The sequence below is a fragment of the Eurytemora carolleeae genome, unplaced genomic scaffold (genome assembly GCF_000591075.1).
Source record: "Eurytemora carolleeae unplaced genomic scaffold, Eaff_2.0 scaffold586, whole genome shotgun sequence".
Classification (NCBI taxonomy): Eukaryota; Metazoa; Arthropoda; class Copepoda; order Calanoida; family Temoridae; genus Eurytemora; species Eurytemora carolleeae.
Window position 1 is genome coordinate 172,229 of NW_019397190.1, and position 22,420 is coordinate 194,648.

At 33.1% G+C, this 22,420-nt stretch overlaps 2 protein-coding genes across 2 annotated transcripts in view; both read right to left on the reverse strand.

Annotated features, from left to right (window-relative positions):
• Positions 1 to 146: 146 nt before the first annotated feature.
• LOC111712627 (speckle-type POZ protein B) lies at positions 147 to 15,058 on the reverse strand. The gene is made up of 16 exons (XM_023487304.1): positions 14,953 to 15,058; positions 14,258 to 14,311; positions 13,618 to 13,724; positions 8,532 to 8,586; positions 8,048 to 8,138; positions 7,764 to 7,828; positions 5,773 to 5,887; positions 4,818 to 4,900; positions 4,080 to 4,154; positions 3,429 to 3,533; positions 2,940 to 3,042; positions 2,170 to 2,244; positions 1,834 to 1,893; positions 1,689 to 1,736; positions 429 to 1,162; positions 147 to 237 (listed from the first exon to the last, which is right to left on the reverse strand). Exons 1-15 carry the CDS (start codon positions 15,009 to 15,011, stop codon positions 1,124 to 1,126), a joined length of 1,134 nt encoding a protein of 377 aa, XP_023343072.1. The 5' UTR covers positions 15,012 to 15,058; the 3' UTR covers positions 147 to 237; positions 429 to 1,123.
• LOC111712626 (S-adenosyl-L-methionine-dependent tRNA 4-demethylwyosine synthase) overlaps positions 15,044 to 22,420 on the reverse strand; it is a 16,501-nt gene continuing 9,124 nt past the window's right edge. Inside the window, exons 11-21 of the mRNA XM_023487303.1 lie at positions 21,628 to 21,711; positions 21,047 to 21,096; positions 20,656 to 20,707; positions 19,753 to 19,821; positions 19,246 to 19,311; positions 18,704 to 18,791; positions 18,083 to 18,155; positions 17,510 to 17,620; positions 15,867 to 15,939; positions 15,295 to 15,356; positions 15,044 to 15,134 (exon numbers count right to left, since the gene is read on the reverse strand). Coding sequence (XP_023343071.1) covers positions 15,083 to 15,134; positions 15,295 to 15,356; positions 15,867 to 15,939; positions 17,510 to 17,620; positions 18,083 to 18,155; positions 18,704 to 18,791; positions 19,246 to 19,311; positions 19,753 to 19,821; positions 20,656 to 20,707; positions 21,047 to 21,096; positions 21,628 to 21,711 — 780 coding nt within the window. The 3' untranslated portion in view covers positions 15,044 to 15,082. The remainder of the gene's footprint in view (positions 15,135 to 15,294; positions 15,357 to 15,866; positions 15,940 to 17,509; positions 17,621 to 18,082; positions 18,156 to 18,703; positions 18,792 to 19,245; positions 19,312 to 19,752; positions 19,822 to 20,655; positions 20,708 to 21,046; positions 21,097 to 21,627; positions 21,712 to 22,420) is intronic.

Consider the following 22,420-nt stretch of genomic DNA (forward strand, 5'->3'; position numbering starts at 1 on the left):
CCCTTTGATCTGGATCCGTGGATCCGCATATTTTTGCGGATCCGGATCCAGTCAGCCAAAATCTTTTGAATCCAGTTCCGTATCCGGATCCCGAGAACTGGTTTAAATGTTTAATCGGGCACTGCCATCTTTGCATGGAAAGTCACTGAAAATTTACGCTTACAGTTCCTGTACTAATGATTTTAACCTGTTGGAAAAATATGTTCATTTAAAAAAGATTATTTAATGATCGGATTTCTATAAATATTATGTAACAGTAATAACCAGAAAACTCTAAAATATCAAATATAAAGACGACTTTTAGAATCATGTTATAACTTTAAATTAATATGTGCCTAGTAAAACTATTTGCTTTGTAATACAATATCAAATACACTTAATTATTACTTTAACGTCGTCTTTCTATTCCAATGTTTTCTGGTTATAACTGTAAATATCCGGTCTTGTCGTCTTTATCCAGGGACCCAGTATAGCGGATCCGGATTCGAAAACTTATGACTTGTATCCGGATCCAGAAAAGCGGTCTCACAAACCCGGATTTTGAAAGTTGGTTTAGCATTTCCGGATCCAGGTCGAGAGACTTAGTTTCCGGATCCAGGTCGAGAGACTTAGTTTCCGGATCCAGATCAAAAGACTTAGTTTCCGGATCCAGATCAAAAGACTTAGTTTCCGGATCAAGATCGAGAGACTTAATTTCCGGATCAAGAGACTTAGTTTCCGGATCCAGGTTGAGAGACTTAGTTTCCGGATCCAGATCAAGAGACTTAGTTTCCGGATCCAGGTCGAGAGACTTAGTTTCCGGATCCAGGTCGAGAGACTTAATTTCCGGATCCAGGTTGAGAGACTTAGTTTCCGGATCCAGATCAAGAAACTTAGTTTCCGGATCCAAGTTGAGAGACTTAGTTTCCGGATCCAGATCAAGAGACTTAGTTTCCGGATCCAGGTCAAGAGACTTAGTTTTCGGATCCAGATCAAGAGACTTAGTTTCCGGATCCAGATCAAGAGACTTAGTTTCCGGATCCAGATCAAGAGACTTAGTTTCCGGATCCAGATCAAGAGACTTAGTTTCCAGATCCAGGTCGAGAGACTTAATTTCCGTATCCCAATATTTGGAGCAATAAAGCTATTTTCTTCGTTTGCAGGGAGGACTCCTTGCCATCGCCTTTTAAAATTAAAATATTAAAATTTTTGATTTTTTCCATAAAATATGAAAATTCATTCATGTGTTAATGCCTTTTTTGACTCTATTAGTATGAAACTAATACAGTAGACCCATAAAACTGTGGATTAGGAAGACGACTGTTCGACTCAACTTATGATCTATAATAGTCCAATGAACATGAAACACTGAGATTGTGCAGCACAGACCCATTTCACCAAATAAGTTAAAGTTACTTGTAAAACAATTTGCTATATATAACAACATGTCGGCTTCCAATCCACAGTTTTATAGATCCCCTTCTAGATAATTCTTAAATTAATTCATAATAAAAGTTCGCATTTATCTGATGAAAAACCTATAAACTATCATAATAATCTTGAGTCTAGAATTGTAATTTCTATTTCTTGAAACTTCATTAAACTCTATCAAAGTTTTCAAGGATTAAATAGTCAACTTTTTTCAGAAATTTTAGGCAAATAATGTGTAAAGTAAGAGACAAAGGTTGAATCTTGAAATATTTTAATTCCTTAAATAGCTCGGCAATCAGATCTGGGTACTCTTTAAACTTATCAATCTAAAAATAAAGTGAGATGATTAAATTAAAAATATTTTTTATTATAAACTTATAACAATAAATATCAAATTGATGAAATAAGAAGAATAATTAAAACCTGATCTACAAAATCGGCACAGTGGTCTACAATAAATTTAACTGATGCTTCTTTTAATTCCTGAAAAAGACATAGAAAGGTAAGTCGGTAAGTCAGTAAGTCAGTAAGTCAGTAAGTCAGTAAGTCAGTAAGTCAGTAAGTCAGTAAGTCAGTAAGTCAGTAAGTCAGTTAAGAAGTTAAGAAGTTAAGAAGTTAAGAAGTTAAGAAGTTAAGAAGTTAAGAAGTTAAGAAGTAAAGAAGTAAAGAAGTAAAGAAGTAAAGAAGTAAAGAAGTAAAGAAGTAAAGAAGTAAAGAAGTAAAGAAGTAAAGAAGTAAAGAAGAATAATTTTGCAAAACCTGAGCACTATGAAGATCAGCTAAAACTAAACATTCCAAGCTATTCTCTACATTTAAATTCCCACACAGGGTTTCCTACAAAATATATATATCAATTATTAGACTTGCTTTTCTTAATTCACTAAAAATCCCACTATTTCTATTTTTTGGTTTAAGTGACTACAATTGGATCAATTAATCCAGATTTTGATATTCAGGTCCATTGATGCCAGGGAGGGGGGGGGGGGGATGAATATCGACATTTAACTCTTGAATACCACGATTTTGGTATTAATCTGAGAATGTGAATAACGACAAACAAAGAAAACGAAAAAAGAAAAAGAAAAATGAACACATTAACACGTTAACGAACAAGAACAATGCTCAAGAACAGAATATAATCTGAATAGTTTTGTAACCCAGCAAGTATTTTACTAAGTAAACAAATGAATTTTACTTTAATGTTACTTGTGCATTTAAATGGTAAAATATTACTGACTAGCCTGGGAACCCAGCGTTGCCCAGGGTACTCATAGTTTTTCCCGCCGTTTACAAGCGCTTGGTCTTAAATTACGATTTTAGCTATTTTTCCCTATAAAAGTTGACCCACTAAGCTAAGAATCTTAAAACCAAGCTAAGAACATTCCCGTGGTTCTTCCGAGTTCCCCAATTAAAATTTGAGGCCAATCGGTCAACGGGTTCATGAGTTATGATTGGACATACAAACAAACAGACAGAGATTACTACAATATATAGATTATAGATGATTGATGGATTCTGTTAAAACTAACCTCACAGATTTCTTTAAGTTCAGAGAGTTGATATTTGTCAGCGGCTTCCAGTAGGTTTGGAGATCTTGTATTTAAATCTTCTATTCGTCCCAGATACATATATCTAAATAGTGGATAATAATAACAATAATAACAGTAGGTTTGGAGATCTTGTATTTAAATCTTCTATTCGTCCCAGATACATATATCTAAATTGTGGATAATAATAACAATAATAACAGTAGGTTTGGAGATCTTGTATTTAAATCTTCTATTCCCCCCAGATACATATTTCTAAAAAGTTGATAATAATAACAAAAACAACAACAGCAACTGCAGCATGAGCATCCGAATCGACATCGCTACCAGTATGAACATCAGCATCGTCAATATCAACAACGACAACATCAATTTCAATCAGCATTAACAATAAAAACAACCTCATGAACATGAACATGAGCATCAACACCAGAATAATAAAAATAATAATAAATAATGATAATGGCTTACTTCAGCATATCTTTAACGGTTGTTAGATTAAGATCAACTATTTTTACTTCTTTGTTTTGGCTTTCAGCCATATTGTGGTGGAACATAGCGTTGAAAACAGGAGACCTGGATACAAACATAATCTATTATAATACAGGGTATCCCAATAAACATATAAATCAAGAGACAAATTATAAGGCATTTTTGATTTTCGATGTCCTGGGGTGTACAGTAAAGATCAAATCAAAGACATTTAAAGATCGTCATTTCATTTTAATGTGTATTGGGTGAATACCTTGTACCCATAAATTAGATTAATATATAGAAAGAATATATTGATATATGAATAAATGAATGAGTGAATGAATAAATGAATTAGAGAAAAGATGAACAAATGAATGAATGAACAAATGAACAAATGAACAAATGAACAAATGAACAAATGAACAAATGAATAAATGAACAAATGAACAAATGAGCAAATGAACAAATGAAAGGATGAACAAATGAACAAATGAACAAATGAACAAATGAACAAATGAAAGGATGAACAAATGAACAAATGAAAGAATGAACAAATGAACAAATGAATAAATGAATAAATGAATAAATGAATAAATGAATAAATGAATAAATGAATAAATGAATAAATGAATAAATGAATAATCTAACCTGGCCCCAAGAACGCATTTATGTGCCTGTATTTTAACTTCTGTTTTGTCATCCAAACAAACTATTGTTACATCACTAGGAAAACAAGTAATAAATCCAAATTGAGTTGAGAAAGTATATTTGGAGAATTATCGCCTTTATTTTGCCCGTTTTTAGACACATTTTTCATTGCTAGAGTTCCAGTGCACGACCAAATCGTGCCACATTACCATATTCAATTAAATATTATTTACTTTAATAAACATCCCGTTTTAAAAGATTAAGTAAGGATGGGTGGTCACTTGTCACCCAATGGCCTTTTAAATAAAAGATGAAGATTTGAGCACTTGAAAAATATTATTCACATTTATACTCTCATATTTTAAAGATATCTTGCCTTTTAACCCTTTCCATCCTAATATATTTGAGAGTTCTTGTTTTTTAACCCTTTCAATCTTAATATATTTAAGAGTTCTTGCTCTTTAACCCTTTCCATCCTAATATATTTGAGAGTTCTTGCTGTTTAACCCTTTCCATCCAAATATATTTAAGAGTTCTTGCTTTTAACCCTTTCCATCCTAACATATTTAAGAATTATTGCGTTTTAACCCTTTCCATCCAAATATATTTAAGTTCTTGCTTTTGAACACTGTCCATTCTAACATAATCAAGATCAATTTTTTTCTAGATGCAACTTATATATATATAATTATAAATATATTGCGTCCTACATTATTAATTCAATTAAGAGGTTTAAACCTGAATTGTCCTTCCTCCATTAACTTGGAGAAATCCATAGATAGTTTTTCCAAACACACTCGAGCAGACATCTTAGTATCAGCCTAAACAGTATTCTAACCAATTATTCTAAATATTATACAAATAAAGTAATCTCTGTTTGTCTGTCCGATCATTACTGATTTGCCTCAAATGTTGATTGGGTGACTTGTTAGAACCATGGAAATGTACTTTGCTAAGTTTTAACATTATAAGGGGCAAGGTAATAATGCAAGGAAAGTTAATAGCAGTTGCTTATACTCTGCGTACATATTGAAACCAGTTTTCTTTGGGCGAAATTTGTAAACAAGAATAGATGCATCAGTGTTCGTTTATTATCCGAGGAGGTTAAAGGCATTAAATTTTGCTAATTTTGATAATTCACTCAATAGTTTTCTTTGACCAGAATATTTCATTGATTTTTTATGTTAAAGATGGATCCCATGTCAGGCTGTGACATCCGTTTTATGTTTACATTACCGCCCAGAGGTACAGTACACTGCAGTACAAAGGATGCGTACACCTCTGAAATAACTTTCCTTGCATTATAACCTTGATAAGGGTTAAGTACGCTAACTATTTTGGGGAAATCTTAGTTTTCAGACAAAGCTGGTGAACAAGCTAGTTCTTATATTCAACGTACCCTTAAAAGCATTGTCTGATCAAGAATGAAATAGATATTTATATTTTTGTTTCTTTTTTCTTCTTTTTTTCATTGGCGGGTTCTCTGCAAAAATTACTTGCGCATTCCTTGCATGTAAAAAGCAACAGAGAATTTATCAGATTTTAACGCTGTTCGAGTTAAGAAAAAGACAGTTTCAAATACATTGATTAGATTTTGAAAAATAAGAGATGTCTTTTAAATCATGCAAGATTTCAAATTAAAATGAAATTAATTTCTTCTGAGAATTAATTTTGAAAGTTTAAATACTGATACCTGGACTTTCCCAGACTGTTGAATGTCCTTCCCGTCTATTGTTATTTCACAGAGAACAGTTAGTTTATCATCTGGAGTTATTTGGTTTTGTGAAGATCCATCCAGCTTTAGTAATCTAAGAAAAAGTTCATATTTAGCGCTGCTACAATTCTTTCTATTCTATCCTACACTAATAGAGAGAAAAAAGGCAATACATTGAAAAGTTCTGCGATTTCGAGGTGTCTAAAGTATACTTATTCTGTAATCGGGTTCATCGTATGATTCAATGCTCTTTCCCTATTACGCGTATTAAACTTATTAAACTTCAATTAAAGAGGAAAGTACAGAATAGACTACTAAAAACTCCTCATGTGTTACTTCAATTTAAGAGGAAAGAACAAAGAAGACGACTAAAAACTCCTCGTGTGTTACTTCAATTTAAGAAGAAAGTACAAAGACGACTAAAAACTCCTCATTTATTACTTCAATTTAAGAAGAAAGTACAAAGACGACTAAAATCTCCTCCTTGTTACTTCAATTTAAGAAGAAAGTTCAAAGAAGGCGACTAAAAACTCCTCATTTATTACTTCAATTTAAGAAGAAAGTACAAAGACGGCGACTAAAAACTCCCCATGTGTTACTTCAATTTAAGAGGAAAGTACAAAGAAGGCGACTAAAAACTCCTCATGTGTTACTTCAATTTAAGAGGAAAGTACAAAGAAGACGAATAAAAACTCCTCATGTGTTACTTCATTTTAAGAGGAAAGTACAAAGAAGACGACTAAAAACTATGAAGATATGCAATAGTTTTTTTTTGTTGCCAAAAATGATAATTTTCTAATCCCTGTATCTGTCCAACCTGCTGATGTAAACCATTGACATATCAAACTTAGACTATTTTATCTAACAGAATTTATAGTTTTAAATAGTAAAGGTCTACGACATTGGGTTGCAATATATAGGGATTAGACAATCCGCGATTGTGACAAAAACTCAGTTCCTTTGTAAACCTCACCTTTCTGGTATTTATGTATCTATATAAAAATTTGGCTTGTCTGTCTGTTTGTTTATTTTCGGTTTGTATCCAATAAACGTCAAAACGGCTGAACGACATCACGTGACCACAGGGGAGGTTTATAAATGATAAAAATAAAAAATAAAAATGTGTTTTAAAGGTTTTTAATTTTGTAAATTATTTAAATTCTTGAAAATCCGCGATTTTTTTTAAAATCTGCAAAAATTTTTTCTTCTTTGTTTTAAAATGTAAACAAAACGAACGTGTTCACAATCTAAATAGAAGATGGGCGCGACGCGCCCTAAAAGCCTAGTATTATATAAATTTAGCTTGTCTGTCTGTTTATTTGTCTGTTTGTTTATTTGTCTGTTTGTTTGTATCCAATATACGTCAAAACGGCTGAACCGATCAGGCCCAAATTTTGTGTGGGACCTCACGTGGCCCCAGGGAAGGTTTGTGGCCAATAAGACTTTAAATATGTAATCTTAAAATATTTTTATCTTAAATTATTCAATTTTGTAAAAAAAGCCTAGTATTACAAACTTAAGTAACTATCCCGACTGGTTTAAATTTTAGAAACTTTCCTATATGCTATAATTATTTTACTTTAACACATGTGGTAAAGTTTTGTATAACTAACTCTTGTAGTATAAATTAGAGAAACTAACCTATGTCGTATGAATTTGTAGAACTAACCAATGTGGTATAAAGGAACTGAGTCTTTTATCTGATTTAAGTAAATATATCATGTGGTATAGGTTTGTAAAACAAACCCGTGTGGAATAAATTTCAGTAAATATCTCATGTGGTATAGGTTTGTAAAACTAACCCGTGCGGTATAAATTTCAGTAAATATCTCATGTGGTATAGGTTTGTAAAACTAACCCGTGTGGTATAAATTTAAGAAAATCTTTCATGTGGTATAGGTTTGTAAAACTAATCCGTGTGGTATAAATTTAAGAAAATCTTTCATGTGGTATAGGTTTGTGAAACTAACCCGTGTGGTATGAATTTAGCAGCTAAAAGTCCAAACATGGGTCTACCAATCTGTGTATCAGATTCCTAAAAAAAAAAAATAAATGAATCCGTAAACATCTATTAAAAAGAAAGAAAAATGTTTATAACATAACAAAAGTCGTTTGGAACATAAACATTAAAATGGGGTTATTATGTTTGAAAAAAAATACCAATCATTCATAGTCTCAGTTATTTCATTGCAAGAAATCGTTTTTCTCAATAGCATTTCTTTGTTTTTACAAAAAAAAAACTATAAAAATAAACCTTAATAGATTTTTTCTTCCTAAAAACCTTCTCCCCAGAATCAGAAACAACGCTGAATTCAATCTTTCCAGAAAATGTAGCAGTCAGTGATCTAAAAAAAATATTATTTCAAAAAATATTATTTCAAAAAATATTATTTCAAAAAGAAAATAAATTTTCTCAAGAATTTTTACCTTGCTTACTTGACCAAATAAGCCAAAAATACAAATAATCTCTAGGATTTTACGAACAAAGTTGATCTAGATTTTTGTGAATAGCAATAATAAAATTCCTTTAATCAATGCTGAAATAATATTTAAGGAAAACAACATACATGTGTCCCATTTTATACCTGGACACCAGCTCCAGTAGTATACTAACATACATGTGTCCCATTTTATACCTGGACACCAGCTCTAGTAGTATACTAACATACATGTGTCCCATTTTATACCTGGGCACCAGCTCTAGTAGTATACTAACATGCATGTGTCCCATTTTATACCTGGACACTAGCTCTAGTAGAATACTAACATGGTCTTCATCTTCTCCATCCTTCCCTAGATAGATAAATAGATATATACAGATCTTAAAGAAAGGTTATGTGTGTATTGTGCTACAGGAAATCACTCTGAAGACAAGTGTATTTGGAGCCTGCTCAGATGCAGTGAATGCCAGGCGATAGGCCATAATCCATGGTTACATAAGGCGACGGATAAGGATCTGAAGTCAAGAATTCTGGCGACTCATGGAGCAAATTTTTCTTTCACTATATAAATAATGTGAAATAAATGAAGTTTTATTCGAAAAGAAAGCATGATTTTTGTTTATTCGGATGGAAATGAGTATTTTTTGTACTAATTAGGAGTAATTTTTTATTAAAGTTTATAATTAGTTGCAGGATAAAAGTATATAATAGGTTAATGAATAAAGTGGAGAGTAGGGCTAAGCCTTTAAAATTATGACAAAATTAGTATGTAAATGATAAGATTAACTGATTTTTATTTGTCAGTATTTGCCTGAAGGAAGACAGGAGTATTATATTGGATAATTAGTCGCGGGATAAAATTAGATAGTGGGTAATTAGTAAAGTGGAAAAATATTGCTAAGCCTAAAAAGTTATTTCAAAATTAGTTAGTTTCCACTATGGCGTCTTAAAAGGTCAGGCTTAGAGCAAAACTAGTACATTAAGGTTAACTTTAACCTATTAATTTATTTTCAGATATAAAAACAAGATTGTGCTTACAATTAAATATGGGTAAGCCAAGCAGCAAGGCCAGAGCGATTAAACACAGGATGATGAAGAGATTAATAAAGTCAGGGTCTAATGCTAACTTACTTAAATGTGTGTACTGGAACGCTAATGGAATGCATTGTTTGTGTAAACAGCAAGAGGTTATTGATTTAATGGAAAATGAGTCAGTGGATTTGCTAATGGTTGATGAAACGCATTTTAAAAAGGATTCAAACATTGATTTAACAGCCTTCTCAAATTACTCACCAATCTTTATAGAACGGGACTTTGGTGTAAAGCAAGGAGGGGGGAAAATGATTTTATGTTCGGACCGAATTAAGGCCACTAAATGGACCCCACCTATGGAAAATAATGAATGGATAAATAGCGAAAGGATATGGATCTTAATACATAATAATAGATGTAGAATTGCTATATGCTCAGTGTATATGGCCTGCGAGTCGATTATAAGTAATGATTTTAAAGAATGGAATGATCAAATTTATGCTGCAATTAGTAAAGAAGTTAATATATTAAAATCTGATGGTTATAAATGTGCAGTTATAGGGGACTTAAATGCTCATGTTGGGGTACCACCCAGGGGAATTGAAGGTAACTGGCCAGGGGTTAATCATAATGGCAAAAAATTACTGTCTTTCATTGAAGAGAATGAGTTAATTATGATTAATAAACATAAGGACTTATGTAATGGTACATTCACTAGAATCACCCCACACTCTAGTGCCATACTTGATTATGTCCTGGTAACTCAAAATATGATGAATGATGTCTTAAGAATGGGAATTGATACCGACATCGAGATATTGGCAGGGAGTGATCATGTTGCGATTAGGTTGGATATAAACCTAGTAGGAGGACTAGGTAAAACACCCGAACCAAAGAAGTATAGTATATCTTTATCAGAGAAAAGGGATATGAAATTAGCAATGAATGCCATGGATATTATGATTGATGAGGTAAATTGGGATAATTTAACACTAAATGAGGCGGGAAATAAACTGCAACAAATTCTAATTGCTTCTAATGTTAATTCATATAATACTGCACCAGTTTTAAAACGAAAACCCAGAAATGTATTTAAATTGAAACGGCTTAAAAGGCAAAGAAAAGAGTTAGAGAAAAAAGAAAAGGGTCTTTCACTTATAAAGATTAAACGGGCAATTAATAATGAAGAGTGGACTGTGGAGGATCAAGAGGGCTTAAATGCAGCTGTTAAGGAATCTCGTGCAGTATCAGAAGCAATTAGCAATCGTTCATTTGAGCTTAAGGCAAAAAATACACAAAAATTAAGGTTACGAGATGACGTTAAAAATGAAATTTTTTGGAGCTTGGTCAAAAAAAACGGAGAAAAAAAAGGGGGGATTAACTTCTTTAAAGGGTCCAGACGGTAAAGTGGAAACTGAAAGGGAAAAAGTGGCAGATCTTGCTATAACAGGGTTGGCAAATATATTTAATGGTAAAAAAAGTCAAATTTTTGAGTCCCATGGAGAACAGATAATTAAAGAAATTACGGTTAAGAACAGTTTTAATTATGAGAAATGGACTCCAAAAATAAATGATGAATTTAAACATGAGGATGAAGTTTGTGCTCCGTGTTCTATTGAGGAAGTTAAAAAGGTAATAAAAGGGTTGAAAATTAAAAGGGCCCCAGGGGTAGACGGAGTTTTAACAACAATGTTAAGGAATGCCAGTGATAAATTCATTTGCCACTTTACCGGGTTAATTAACAACTGTTTCAGAGATGGTGATATACCTCAAGTTTTCAATACAGGGAAAATGACTTTAATAGATAAGAAAGAACCATCCCTTGAGATTACGAAAAAACGTCCTTTAACAGTTTCAAGTGTAATGCTGTGCGTCATAACAAAAATAATACATGCTAGAATGAATATAATTTGTGAACGGGAAGGTTTATATGGTATAATTCAATATGGGTTTCGTAAACAAAGATCAACTACTGATTGTGTTTTCATAATATTATCCGCTATAAAAACAGCCAGAAGAAAACATAAAACGATATCAATTGCTTTCTGTGATATTGCAAAAGCATATGATTCAGTTTGCCGAGAGTTATTGTACACTAAGTTACGCTATTTAGGCTTTGGCGGAAGAGTGGTTTCTATAATTAGAAGCATGTATTACAATGATTCAGTTCGAATAAGCCTGGAGTCAGGAGTATCGGAACCACTCTACTTCACACAAGGGGTAAAACAGGGGTGTAGTTTATCCCCCCTACTATTTTCTCTATACATAGCACAATTAGGAACAGCTTTACATAGGTCCAAGTTAGGGATAAACATAGGCGCAGAATTGATAACAGCTCTCTTTTTCGCGGACGACCTGGTACTAATCTCTGGAACACCAAGAACAGGGATGATAAAACTGCTAAAATTAGTGAATAATTTTTGCGAGGATAATAAATTGAGCTTAGCAACAAGTAAAACTTATATCATTTCGAATGCGTCATACAATATAAGCTGGCCTATCAATGAAGAAACAATTGAAGAAGTTTTAGTGGCTAAATACTTAGGAGTTAATATTCAAGTAAGAGGTCGATCAATGGTCGGCCAGTATGAAGAACTAATGATAAACAGAGCTACAAGTTACGCTTATTCAATAATGAACCTGACCAGGGGGGGCCTAGATAGAGCCCTTATAGCTAAAAGAATTTGGGAAACATGTGCCATCCCAGCTATTTTGTACTGTGTTGAAGCTATTACAATTAAGAAAAGTACAGTAAGGGAACTTGAAAGGATACAAAATATGGTAGGAAGGTTTATATTACAAGTTCCCCCTTCAACTTCAAGAGCACTAGCCTGGATGGATGCAGGATTAATGCCTATGCAGTATAGAATTTATTCAAGGCAGTCCGGGTTTATATTTGATATATTTAAAACAAAAAGTAATCCCACACTGTTAAAAATATTAAGGGAGCAACTGGATAACCCGTCGGACCCATGGACTAAATCATGGAGGAAAATTGAAGCAATGGTGGGTAATATCTTCAAGTATAAGACGAAAAAGCTCCTACTAACCGCTGTTACACGAAAAGCAGTAGCATATGTAATGAATGTAAAAAGGCAACATTCAACCTTAATTACAACCCCCCAACCCTGGAATTGGTTTAAAATACAAAGCCATGTTAATGATACTAAATCAAGTAAAATTTTATGCCAAGTAAGAGGGGGTAATGCTCAGCTGGGCAATAGGTATAAAAACCGTTATGGATTTATTTATGATGTTTGCCCACACTGCGAGTTATTAGGCCTCAATATTAAGTTAACAGAATCTCATGTTATATTTGAGTGTCCAATAGTAGCCAAGCTCAGAAGAGATTTATACATTTCAAAATTTATGTCTGAGTTTAAAGCAAAAGGCCCAATAGCTAACGTCCGGGTTTTAAGAGCTTATCTTGGCGGAGATGGTTCAGCAGGACAAACCCTAATGGTAAGAGGTAGGAAGCTGGGTAAAATGATTGAATCATGGCTCACACCAGTCCATGAACCACTTTAGTAACAAACATTCCACGCCATATTTACTGTTTTTAACGCTAGTTCTTATACTAATAAGTTAAAAAGTATATTTAAAGTGTTCCAGTATTACTGACTGTATTTAATTAACTCATTGGCAAAATGGAATGAAGGCACCTGGCGAATTGAAATGACGATCACGGCAATCCCAGTAAGAACATTCAAATTTGCAGGTACAATAAATTAAAAAGTTTTATTTACCGGTTCATTACTGAACTTTCCCTGGTCAGGATTACTTAAACCAACCAATGAACCAATCAATGGAAGTGTGTACCATATCCTGTAAGTGCTTGCAAAGCACCCCCTTTATTTCTCCCCTAGTATCCACGCTTATCTGGCATACACACTGAATCCTAAAAATTCAGGCTAGATCTGAACCACTAGATCCCATATAGACCAGGGAAAGTGGCGGAGCTCAACCCTATCTTCAATGTGTTCCAGCCTACAGGTCGTAATACGTTGTCTGTAGGTTGATTGTTAATAATAATAATAACAGTGCTTAGGATCCATTTAATTTTGATGCGGATCCAGGTCATGAAAATTTCAATAAGATTTTCTGATATTTTTAAACAATAGAATAATTTTTTCTTTTTTCGCTTATTTTTATGTTAAACTCGATGAAAGATAGATAGATAGATGGTAGATAGCTTAGTCGGTTCATAGATAGATAGCTAGCCATATATATTATATATATATTCGTCACATCCTGCAGGACATCTATTATTATTTATTAGTAAGGTCAATAGTTTGAGTTTTGTGAGCGTGGGTGAGGGGGGGGGGGTTAAGCCCCTGGGTCCCATGAGTACCTGCTGGGTAGAGACAAAGTTGCCATTCCAGATCCATCCCATGTGCTGTTACACTGAATTTATCTGACTCAATGTATTCACCATTGGGAACACCATTGATCTTTCGACTGAACTCATATTCATTTTAACAAACAATTAAACAAACAAGAAAACAATCGATCATTCCGATTAGAATTCAGGACTGAGCCTTCGTCAAAAATAACTAAAATACGATTATTAAAGGGACTGTAAAGGAAAAATGAAAGCGGGTATAGGCTGAATCCTTAGCGTTTTAAGGGTTGATCGAGACCCATAAGATCTATCTCTCTCAAAATGATTAGGTTTCAGCCTTTACCCCCCTTTAATGTTCCAATTGGTTACAAAAAACAAGGTACATTCCATAAATATTTGTGTATTTTTAGGTCACAATTCATTTTTAAGTGAAAATACAAATGCAAAGAAGCAAGTTCAAAATATGAATCATGTTGGTCAAAATCAAGAAAGAAAATATTTTGTAACACAACACCCTGATGGAGTAAATCTTTGATATTTCAAAATTAAAATTATTTAATCAGTCAGAATTCGTAAAAATATCTATTGGGGATTATAGGAATTAGAAAATCTGAGTTTTGAGCAAAAATGTTATTTTAAAAATGAATTCCTAAAATTAGTAATTGTCCAGGCAAAATCATGGTGGACATCATCTTCCTTATCCCTGGAGAAAATGTAGAATTAGATATCTATATAATATTTATATGTAGTATCTATATAATATCTTCTAATTTTATTTTTATATTTTATGATTCAATTATCGTCCATTTATTGCCTACCCCAGATGTATCTATCTGCTACTTATTTTAAACCTCTATACTGGCTGGTACCGACAGGACCAGTCAGGCTATGGAGAGTGTGCTAACGGTTTTAAGGCAGCCCGCCTTTTAACTTGACTCTTGCCTGGCCCTCCACACTTTGTTTCATAGAAACATGGACCAGTGACGCCCTGCCAACCAATATGGTGGTACGGTTTGATGAGAGCTTAACCCTGACTCCCATGGGATGATGGTTGACCATTTTATTTATTTATTTATATAATATCTAAATTATCTATATTAAAACAGACATGGAACAATTTGTGTATACATTGTGTAAATAAATATACTGTACTGTACTATACTGTACTGTACTGTACTGTACTATACTGTACTGTACTGTACTGTACTGTACTGTACTGTACTGTACTGTACTGTACTATACTGTACTGTACTGTACTGTACTGTACTGTACTGTACTGTACTGAACTGTACTGTACTGTACTGTACTGTACTGTACTGTACTGTACTGTACTATACTGTATACCTGTAACACCAGCTAGCTGTATCTATCGGTGGCTTTTTCTCTTTTTTATCCTCCGCCATTTTAAAAATATTATTTGAAAATCATTTATAAATCTGAAAAAATTTACATTTCATCACAAATTTTCACATTTTTAACCACAGCCACCATCCACATTCACTTCAACCTTGCCTTTCCGCTTCCATCTGATTCAAGGGAAAAATTCAAAATTAAAAAAAAACTTTGAAAATGAAAGTAATTAAAAAAAATTGGATTGTTTAAACTTTGCTCCATTTTCTATTTGTTTTTGGAAATATTTTTATGGGAAAATTTTTAACTTTTGGCTAGATTTTTCTAGAATTTTTCCTTTTCTCTGCAGGATCGAATCCTCTCTCATTACTGCCATAAACAGCCCAGTTCGGGGTCTCCTTAATTAAAAATCAAATATCATTTTAAGCGCTCTACTAAAGTAAAAGTATTTTTTTTCCTATTTTATCTTTGGAATATGTCATGTTATTTCTCATGTTATTTCTCATCGTATTTCGCTGTTTTTTTTCTGCTTAAATTGGTGCATTTCCAAAAATAATGAATGTCAATGTTTTATTCAGACGAAATATTTCAACCATGACGGACATAAACCTTTCCTAACATCATGTGAGTTGTCATAAAACTGTTGAGCCTGTCTTTACTCATCTTTCAGTTGGAAACACCACTAATTTGTGATGTTGCAACTATGAAAATATGAAAATATTGTGAGATAAATCTATTACAAATTACCAAATCTGTAGCGACTTCTTTATAATTTTTAAAAATGTTCTTACAAATATAACTTTTATCTCATAAATGTAATCAAGTATTAAAAAAAAAAAAAAAATGCAAAGAAATATCCTCCCGAAAAAATGTGAATATTCGATAATTTGATAAAAAAAATAACCCACCTGCATGTAGTCTTTGCCTGTGAAGGATTCCTGACCGTTAGACGCGTAATATCTCTGAACTAACTCATGAAACCTTAAACAATTTTTTAGTACATTGAGACTGATAAAACTCTGGAATAGATGAAATTTGAGCAATTTTTGAAGTATTAAAGGTGTTTATGAAGAAAACAGTTTTACAAGTAGCTAGATTATAAGCTTATTAAGTAAAAATGAGACTGTGTACACTGCACATTTTCTGTGCCTTATGTTCAGTAGCCAAATCAAAATAATAACTTGAGTCTAAAAGTCGTCTTTCTCATCCAGAGTTTTCTTGTTCTCACTGTATATTATATAATCAAACATTATTATTATTATCAACAATCAACCTACAATCAAAGTACCATGTCCTGTAGGTTATAATATTATTAAATCTGGGTTGAGCTCCACCACCTGGCCATGTCTATATGGGATCTAGTTGTTCAGATCTGGTCTGATTTTTTTAAAGGATTCAGTGTGTATGCCAGAAAAGCATGGATACTAAAAAAAAGTGCTGAACAACACTTTTAGAACTGTGGAATACGAAGTGAACATTTCAGAAAGCTGTTGTGTATTTGATATTGATATAATGCAAATCATTTTACCAGAGGCCAAATTTAAAGAATTTAAACCACGTCGCTGAATCGCCAAAAACTGGTTCCAATTGAGCGAATACTCAAATCTGGAAACATTGAATACAATTGCAAGTGGAACCAACCATGTTAGAGCCGCGTCTTAAATTTGAGACGCGGCTCAAATTATTTAGAACTTTACCTGTCAATTAATCCAGGTATACCTACGCCACCCCATTCACACAACCTATATCTAGGTTCCGTTCATGGCTGCACTATCTCTCCTGATCTCCTCTGGAGTCCTCCAGGATGGCACTGCTATATGTCTGATACTTTGTGATCTTTATTATGTCCTTGTCTATCTTTCTTTACCATGTCATATCTCTAGCAGTGTCCTTTTTCTAGATACTGATGTACCGAAGACCTTAAGGCCTTTCCGTGTTTACTTCGTATACAAGTCTGAACCTCGTCTCTTCTCGTCCTTCTCGAAACCCCAGAGGACTGATCCGGAAGCGCACCTGTTCCTGTTGCTTGTGCGGTACCAGGTGGTCCCTCTCCTTGCTACTCCTCACCTAGACGAGACCGCACGCCCAAACGCGCTCGGACTGAACTAGGAGGACTTACTCTAGCTGAGCAGATACCCAAGGTGTGTATTCTTACGCTATTCCACAGTTAAATGGGTTTCACTGCAAGAAATTCTCACCTGTCATAGATAATTCATGTATTCCTATTCCACAAAGGGGGGGGGGCCACAAAACGTATTACTCTCCGGAAAATTTAAACAATTTTTTCACAAAAAACGCGCGCGCGCGCGCACTTTTGCTCAGATTCCTTCAAAACCAAAAAATGCACGTAATATACATAATTCTGAGTTTGCATGCAAAAAATCAGCCTCCTACGACAATTCTAAGTTATGTTTAACCACTGTTTAAATTTTCCGGAGAGTAATACGTTTTGTGGCCCCCCCCCTTTATGAGTCTCACTGTAAGAAGTTCCTACCTCTCAAAGTTAATCCAGTTTCACAGTTTTATGGGTCTCACTGTAAATAATTCCTACCTGTCATAATTAATCCATGTATTCCACTTGCCATCAACTTTAAACCTCTTATGAGAGACAAGGACACAGTTAGAGTGCTCATGCTCACAGGATATCTCATAATCAGGTAATCTTAAACAAGAAATACACTGTCACATGATATCTCATAATCAAGTAATCTTAAACAAGAAATACACTGTCAACCAAACGCTCTTATATCTTCGGTCAGTGTACTGCAAATTACTGCAGAATGCATTAAGAGCTTAACTAAGGGTACATAGGTTTAGAAATTATTTATACATAAACTAAGAAATTAAGTAAAGAATTATCAAAGAATGAATCAAAAAAAGAAAGAATGAATTACTAGATGAATAAATCAATGATATATCAGGTATCTCCTATTAAATGGCTCTAGGATGAATGAAGAAAAGAATAACTTAAAGTATGAATTGAAGGATGCTAAAGGGTGAATGAATGGGCATATGAAAGGATGAAAGGATGAATGGAAGGAAGGATGAATATATGAATAAATGAATGGCTGAATGAACTAGGATGAACGCATGAATGAATGGATGAATGCCTGAATGAACCTACCTATCAACTAGTTCTTGAACGAACTTGACAACTTCTTCGTGCCAAGGAACATTCTCCATAGTTAAACTTGAAGCTAAATAAAAACAGTGTTAAAGGGACTATCTACGTTTTTCAAAAAGGATTTCCTTAAAAGAGTGCAATAAGCTATTTACATCAGTGCCCCTTAAACCTATCTCTGGTATAAATATACTATGTTTTCTGAAATAGAAGATTGCCAACAACTTCCTGCTCAGATTTAACATTCATTTCTTGGAGATGAGTTTTATGGGAAATATTGTTAACAATCCCTTTAGAATTTAAAAGAAAATACAATAAAACTTAAGATTGACCTCTTGAAGCCTGCAGTGGGACTGTACACGTAATTTCAAGTGACCCTTTTCTTATAGAGTGGCATGTCCGATTCACAACAATGTTTTCAAGCCAGAAAAACGACATTATCTTCCACATTGTTGATCAGATGAAGGTTTAAAGGGTACCGTTGTGAATCGGGCATGTCCCTTCCTAATTGTTCCTTAATAGTATTCATTTGATGAAATAGCTAAATTAACAATCTTAAAAAAAAAGGACACATAGCATAAAAAATGAAAACAAAAAGTAGAGAAAATTGAGAAAAATGTATACCTTTGGAATCCCCGCAGAAAGTAACTCCTTTAATTTCAATAAAATCCGGGTTTCCTAGTTTCACCAGAGCAGCGTAGTTATCCATCTCCTAAATTGTATAAAATATTGACGAACATCACAGACCCATGATTCCCACAACAGAGGGACGCTAAGTTACTTAACGCCCCTAGGGACAATAAAGTCAAACATCACGCTCTGCCAATTTTTCCCATTGGTAAATTTATTCTTGGGAACTCTTGGTTAAAGTATAGTTTCTTTAACTTCCTTGAAAAGCATCTTTTAAATTATTTTTTTCTCATTATTTTTATTTATGGTCACTGACGGTAGTAACTGAAGTAACTAGTAGGCGGTTTTATTGTTATTTTGTTTATTGGTTAGTTTAGTTGATTTGCTTGTTGGTATTTACACCTACTATACACTATACAGGGAAGTGAAGGGAACCCCAGGTTAAGCAACATTTTTAATTGCAAGAAAAAGTTCGCAGAGCGCTTGGTCAAGTTTGGAAATAACAATTATTATTATTTTTACTTTTTTTTTTTTACCTCAGCATTCCATCCTTTCACCAGTGTCAGCCTGTAGACTGTTCTCTGTCCTTTTTTATCTAATTCCTGAACAACAGTTTTAATTTCTTTATTGTACATTTTTGCAAANGGTCAAAATTATAATAACATGGCCTCCCCAAAATGGGGACAAATGCGAGGTAAAGATCTACACACAATTTTGCTTTATTTTTTTAAAATGAACAGCAGCTTAATTTGATAATTTTTTTTTTTTTTTTTTTACGTTTACACAAGTTACAACACAGATTTTGTGAAGTTAATCTAATATACAGGGTTAACAAGAAGGGATGAGAGATAAAAAGGATGATCTAAAAGTAAACTTAAAAGTTCTAAAGGCTGAATTTTCTCTGATGCAAAATAATTAGGCTAAGAAATTCATAAGATAAAAGCTATGGACATTGGACAACCATGATATTGAGACGATTGAATAAACTCACCTTTATGAATAACCCTGTACCTGAGTGTACAGAAATACTTTAACAAATCTACCTTTAAGCTCATCATAAACCTTTCCCAGAAATCTTTGAAGAGAGGACGATCAATCTTTTTCAGAGAATCCTAGAATATTATTAGTCATCGCATAAATGTTAATTTCTAACAAGCTTCGTAACAGCATAAATACATACAGTGGACACTATAAATGTATAGAGAAATTCAGGATAAGCTGTTCATGTAAACACACATTCATACAGTGGACACTATAAATGTATAGAAAAATTCAGGATAAGCTGTTCATGTAAACATACATTCATACAGTGGACACTATAAATGTATAGAGAAATTCAGGGTACGCTGTTCATGTAAACATACATACATACAGTGTACACTGTACACGTATAGAGAAATTCAGGGTAAGCTGTTCATGTAAACATACATACAGTGCACACTGTACATGTGCGATGTATTTGTACAGTACATAGAGTGAGACATGTAAAAAAAATCTATTAAATCCTATTTTCCTGTCTTAAGTGTGCTGAACTCTGTCTGGGAGGGTTGAGGGTGGGGTGGGGTGGTGGGGGTGGATGGTTACAGTATTTATTGCAAAACTATGAAAGTCACTTTTAAAGAGAAATCATAATTAATCCAAAAAATATGAAAACATTTTTTTAATATTCTTATAATTGATATTCTCTAAAAGAACTGACATTGGTCGGCGATTAATACACTAAAGACGACTTTTATATTCAAGTTTTGATTGTTGACAAGCTTTTTTTGAATTACAAGTTTACAAGTAAACAAAGAGAAGCTGTTTTCTGAAAGCTTAACTTTGTTTCCATGATAATGTGAATGTATGTTTACGTGAACAGCGTTCCCTGAATGTCCGTCTATATTTATAGTGTATCCTGATCGGCTGTGTACAAAAGTGTACATGTAAATAAAATCTTGTTTTACCTTAGTTGATGCATCAATTGAAACGTAGAGCTGAGTACAGGGTGACATATCCCTTCACAACACTTCTATTTAATTCAATAACATACAGAGTAGGTTTCTGTAGATATTAAAAATTGGTCATTGTACAATGTATGCAATAAGTGAGTCAAGTACAGTGTTCACTGTGCAGTGGTGACAAGAAAGCAGTGAAATTATTGTCCTTTCCTTTAAGATATAAGTTTATAAGTTGTCTGTTCAATACAATATACAATACAATTTCAATATTTAAAAAATACTTAAAATAATTCTGCATTTTTAAAAATTATTCATAAAAAAGTTAAAAAAAAAATATTTCTTTTCAATATTATAAAAATTATCCAATATATTTATCAGGAATAAAAGCATTGTTTTCCTGATTGCATCAGGGAACTGGGCATTGGTTACTAAGAAAGATGAGATTCCCTAAAAATATAATAAACATAATTTAAAAAAAAGTTTTTATTGAATAATTCATGACAAGGGTTTTAAAAGTGGTAATATTTAACATCTGACCTCATAATTATAAAAATACATGTGAAAAACCATAACTTTTTACATTTTTGATTTTCATTTTGTAGCTTTCAAATTCGGGGTCAATTTATGACATTCAGGAGAGCTAATTTTTTTTTTCATTCATGGTTTTCTCAATTTAATGCAATTTCAGAAAAAACATTGGTTATTAATGAATTTTCAAATTTTTATAGGCACATTAAACATCATACAGAGCGTCACAAATCATATTAGATTATCTCCAAGCTTTAACGCCAAAATACGCACATAACACTCGAAAAACATAGAATTTTCTGGAAGAAATCTTTTATGGAAACCTTATACATTTTTAAAAAATGATTCATTGTTTTTTTAATTTTCTGATTAGTCCCTAAAATCATTTTGAACTATACACGATCTACTATGATGTGGGACACCCTGTATATCCAATTAAATTCTACTTACCTTACTATGGAGCAAGGTGACAAATTTGTTAATTTCTGGATACATGATTGGTTCACCGACTAGAGAGAGAGCACAATGCTTGGCCTGAAAATCGAAGATTTCTCAGTTAAAGGGACCGTTAGTGTGATTTCATGTAACCCTCCAGCAATGCCCGATTTACAAAGGTACCTTAAAAGCTTTGGCTGATCTAGAATAAATTAGATAGTAACGTTTATAAGTTTAAAAACTGATTATTTTTAATTGTGGTTTCTGTAAACTGGAATTATCAAACACTTAAACCTAGAAAAACCACAATATCATCCATAGGCCACATTATTGACCAGAAAAAGGTTTTAAGGGTACCGTTGTGAATCGTGCGTTACCCTCTTATGCTTAGTCTCGATTCTAAACCGCTTAGTCTCACCTCTAATGTTCTAAGTAAGACCCGATATTATTAAGACATTGGCGTAACTTCCTTTAACTATAGATAGGGTTGTTACTCGTTTAGGTTTTTTAAAAGAAAAACTTTTTGTAAGATTTTCATTTCAAAATTGTAGCTTTTGTTAAACTTGGCAATATGTTTATCCCCAAGAGAGAAAATATAAAGGGAAAACATAAAAAACGATATTTTTGGTTAGTATTTTGCATATCTTTTCTCTTAGGATTAACATTTGGCATAGTGTTAAAAAAACCAAGTTTTAATTTTGAAATTCGTAAACTTCAGAATTTTTGGAATCATTTGAAAGTTCAAAAACCCTAAAGATCGAACCAAAACGATACAAACCCTAACATAAGTAGTGGGAAGGAGAGGAGG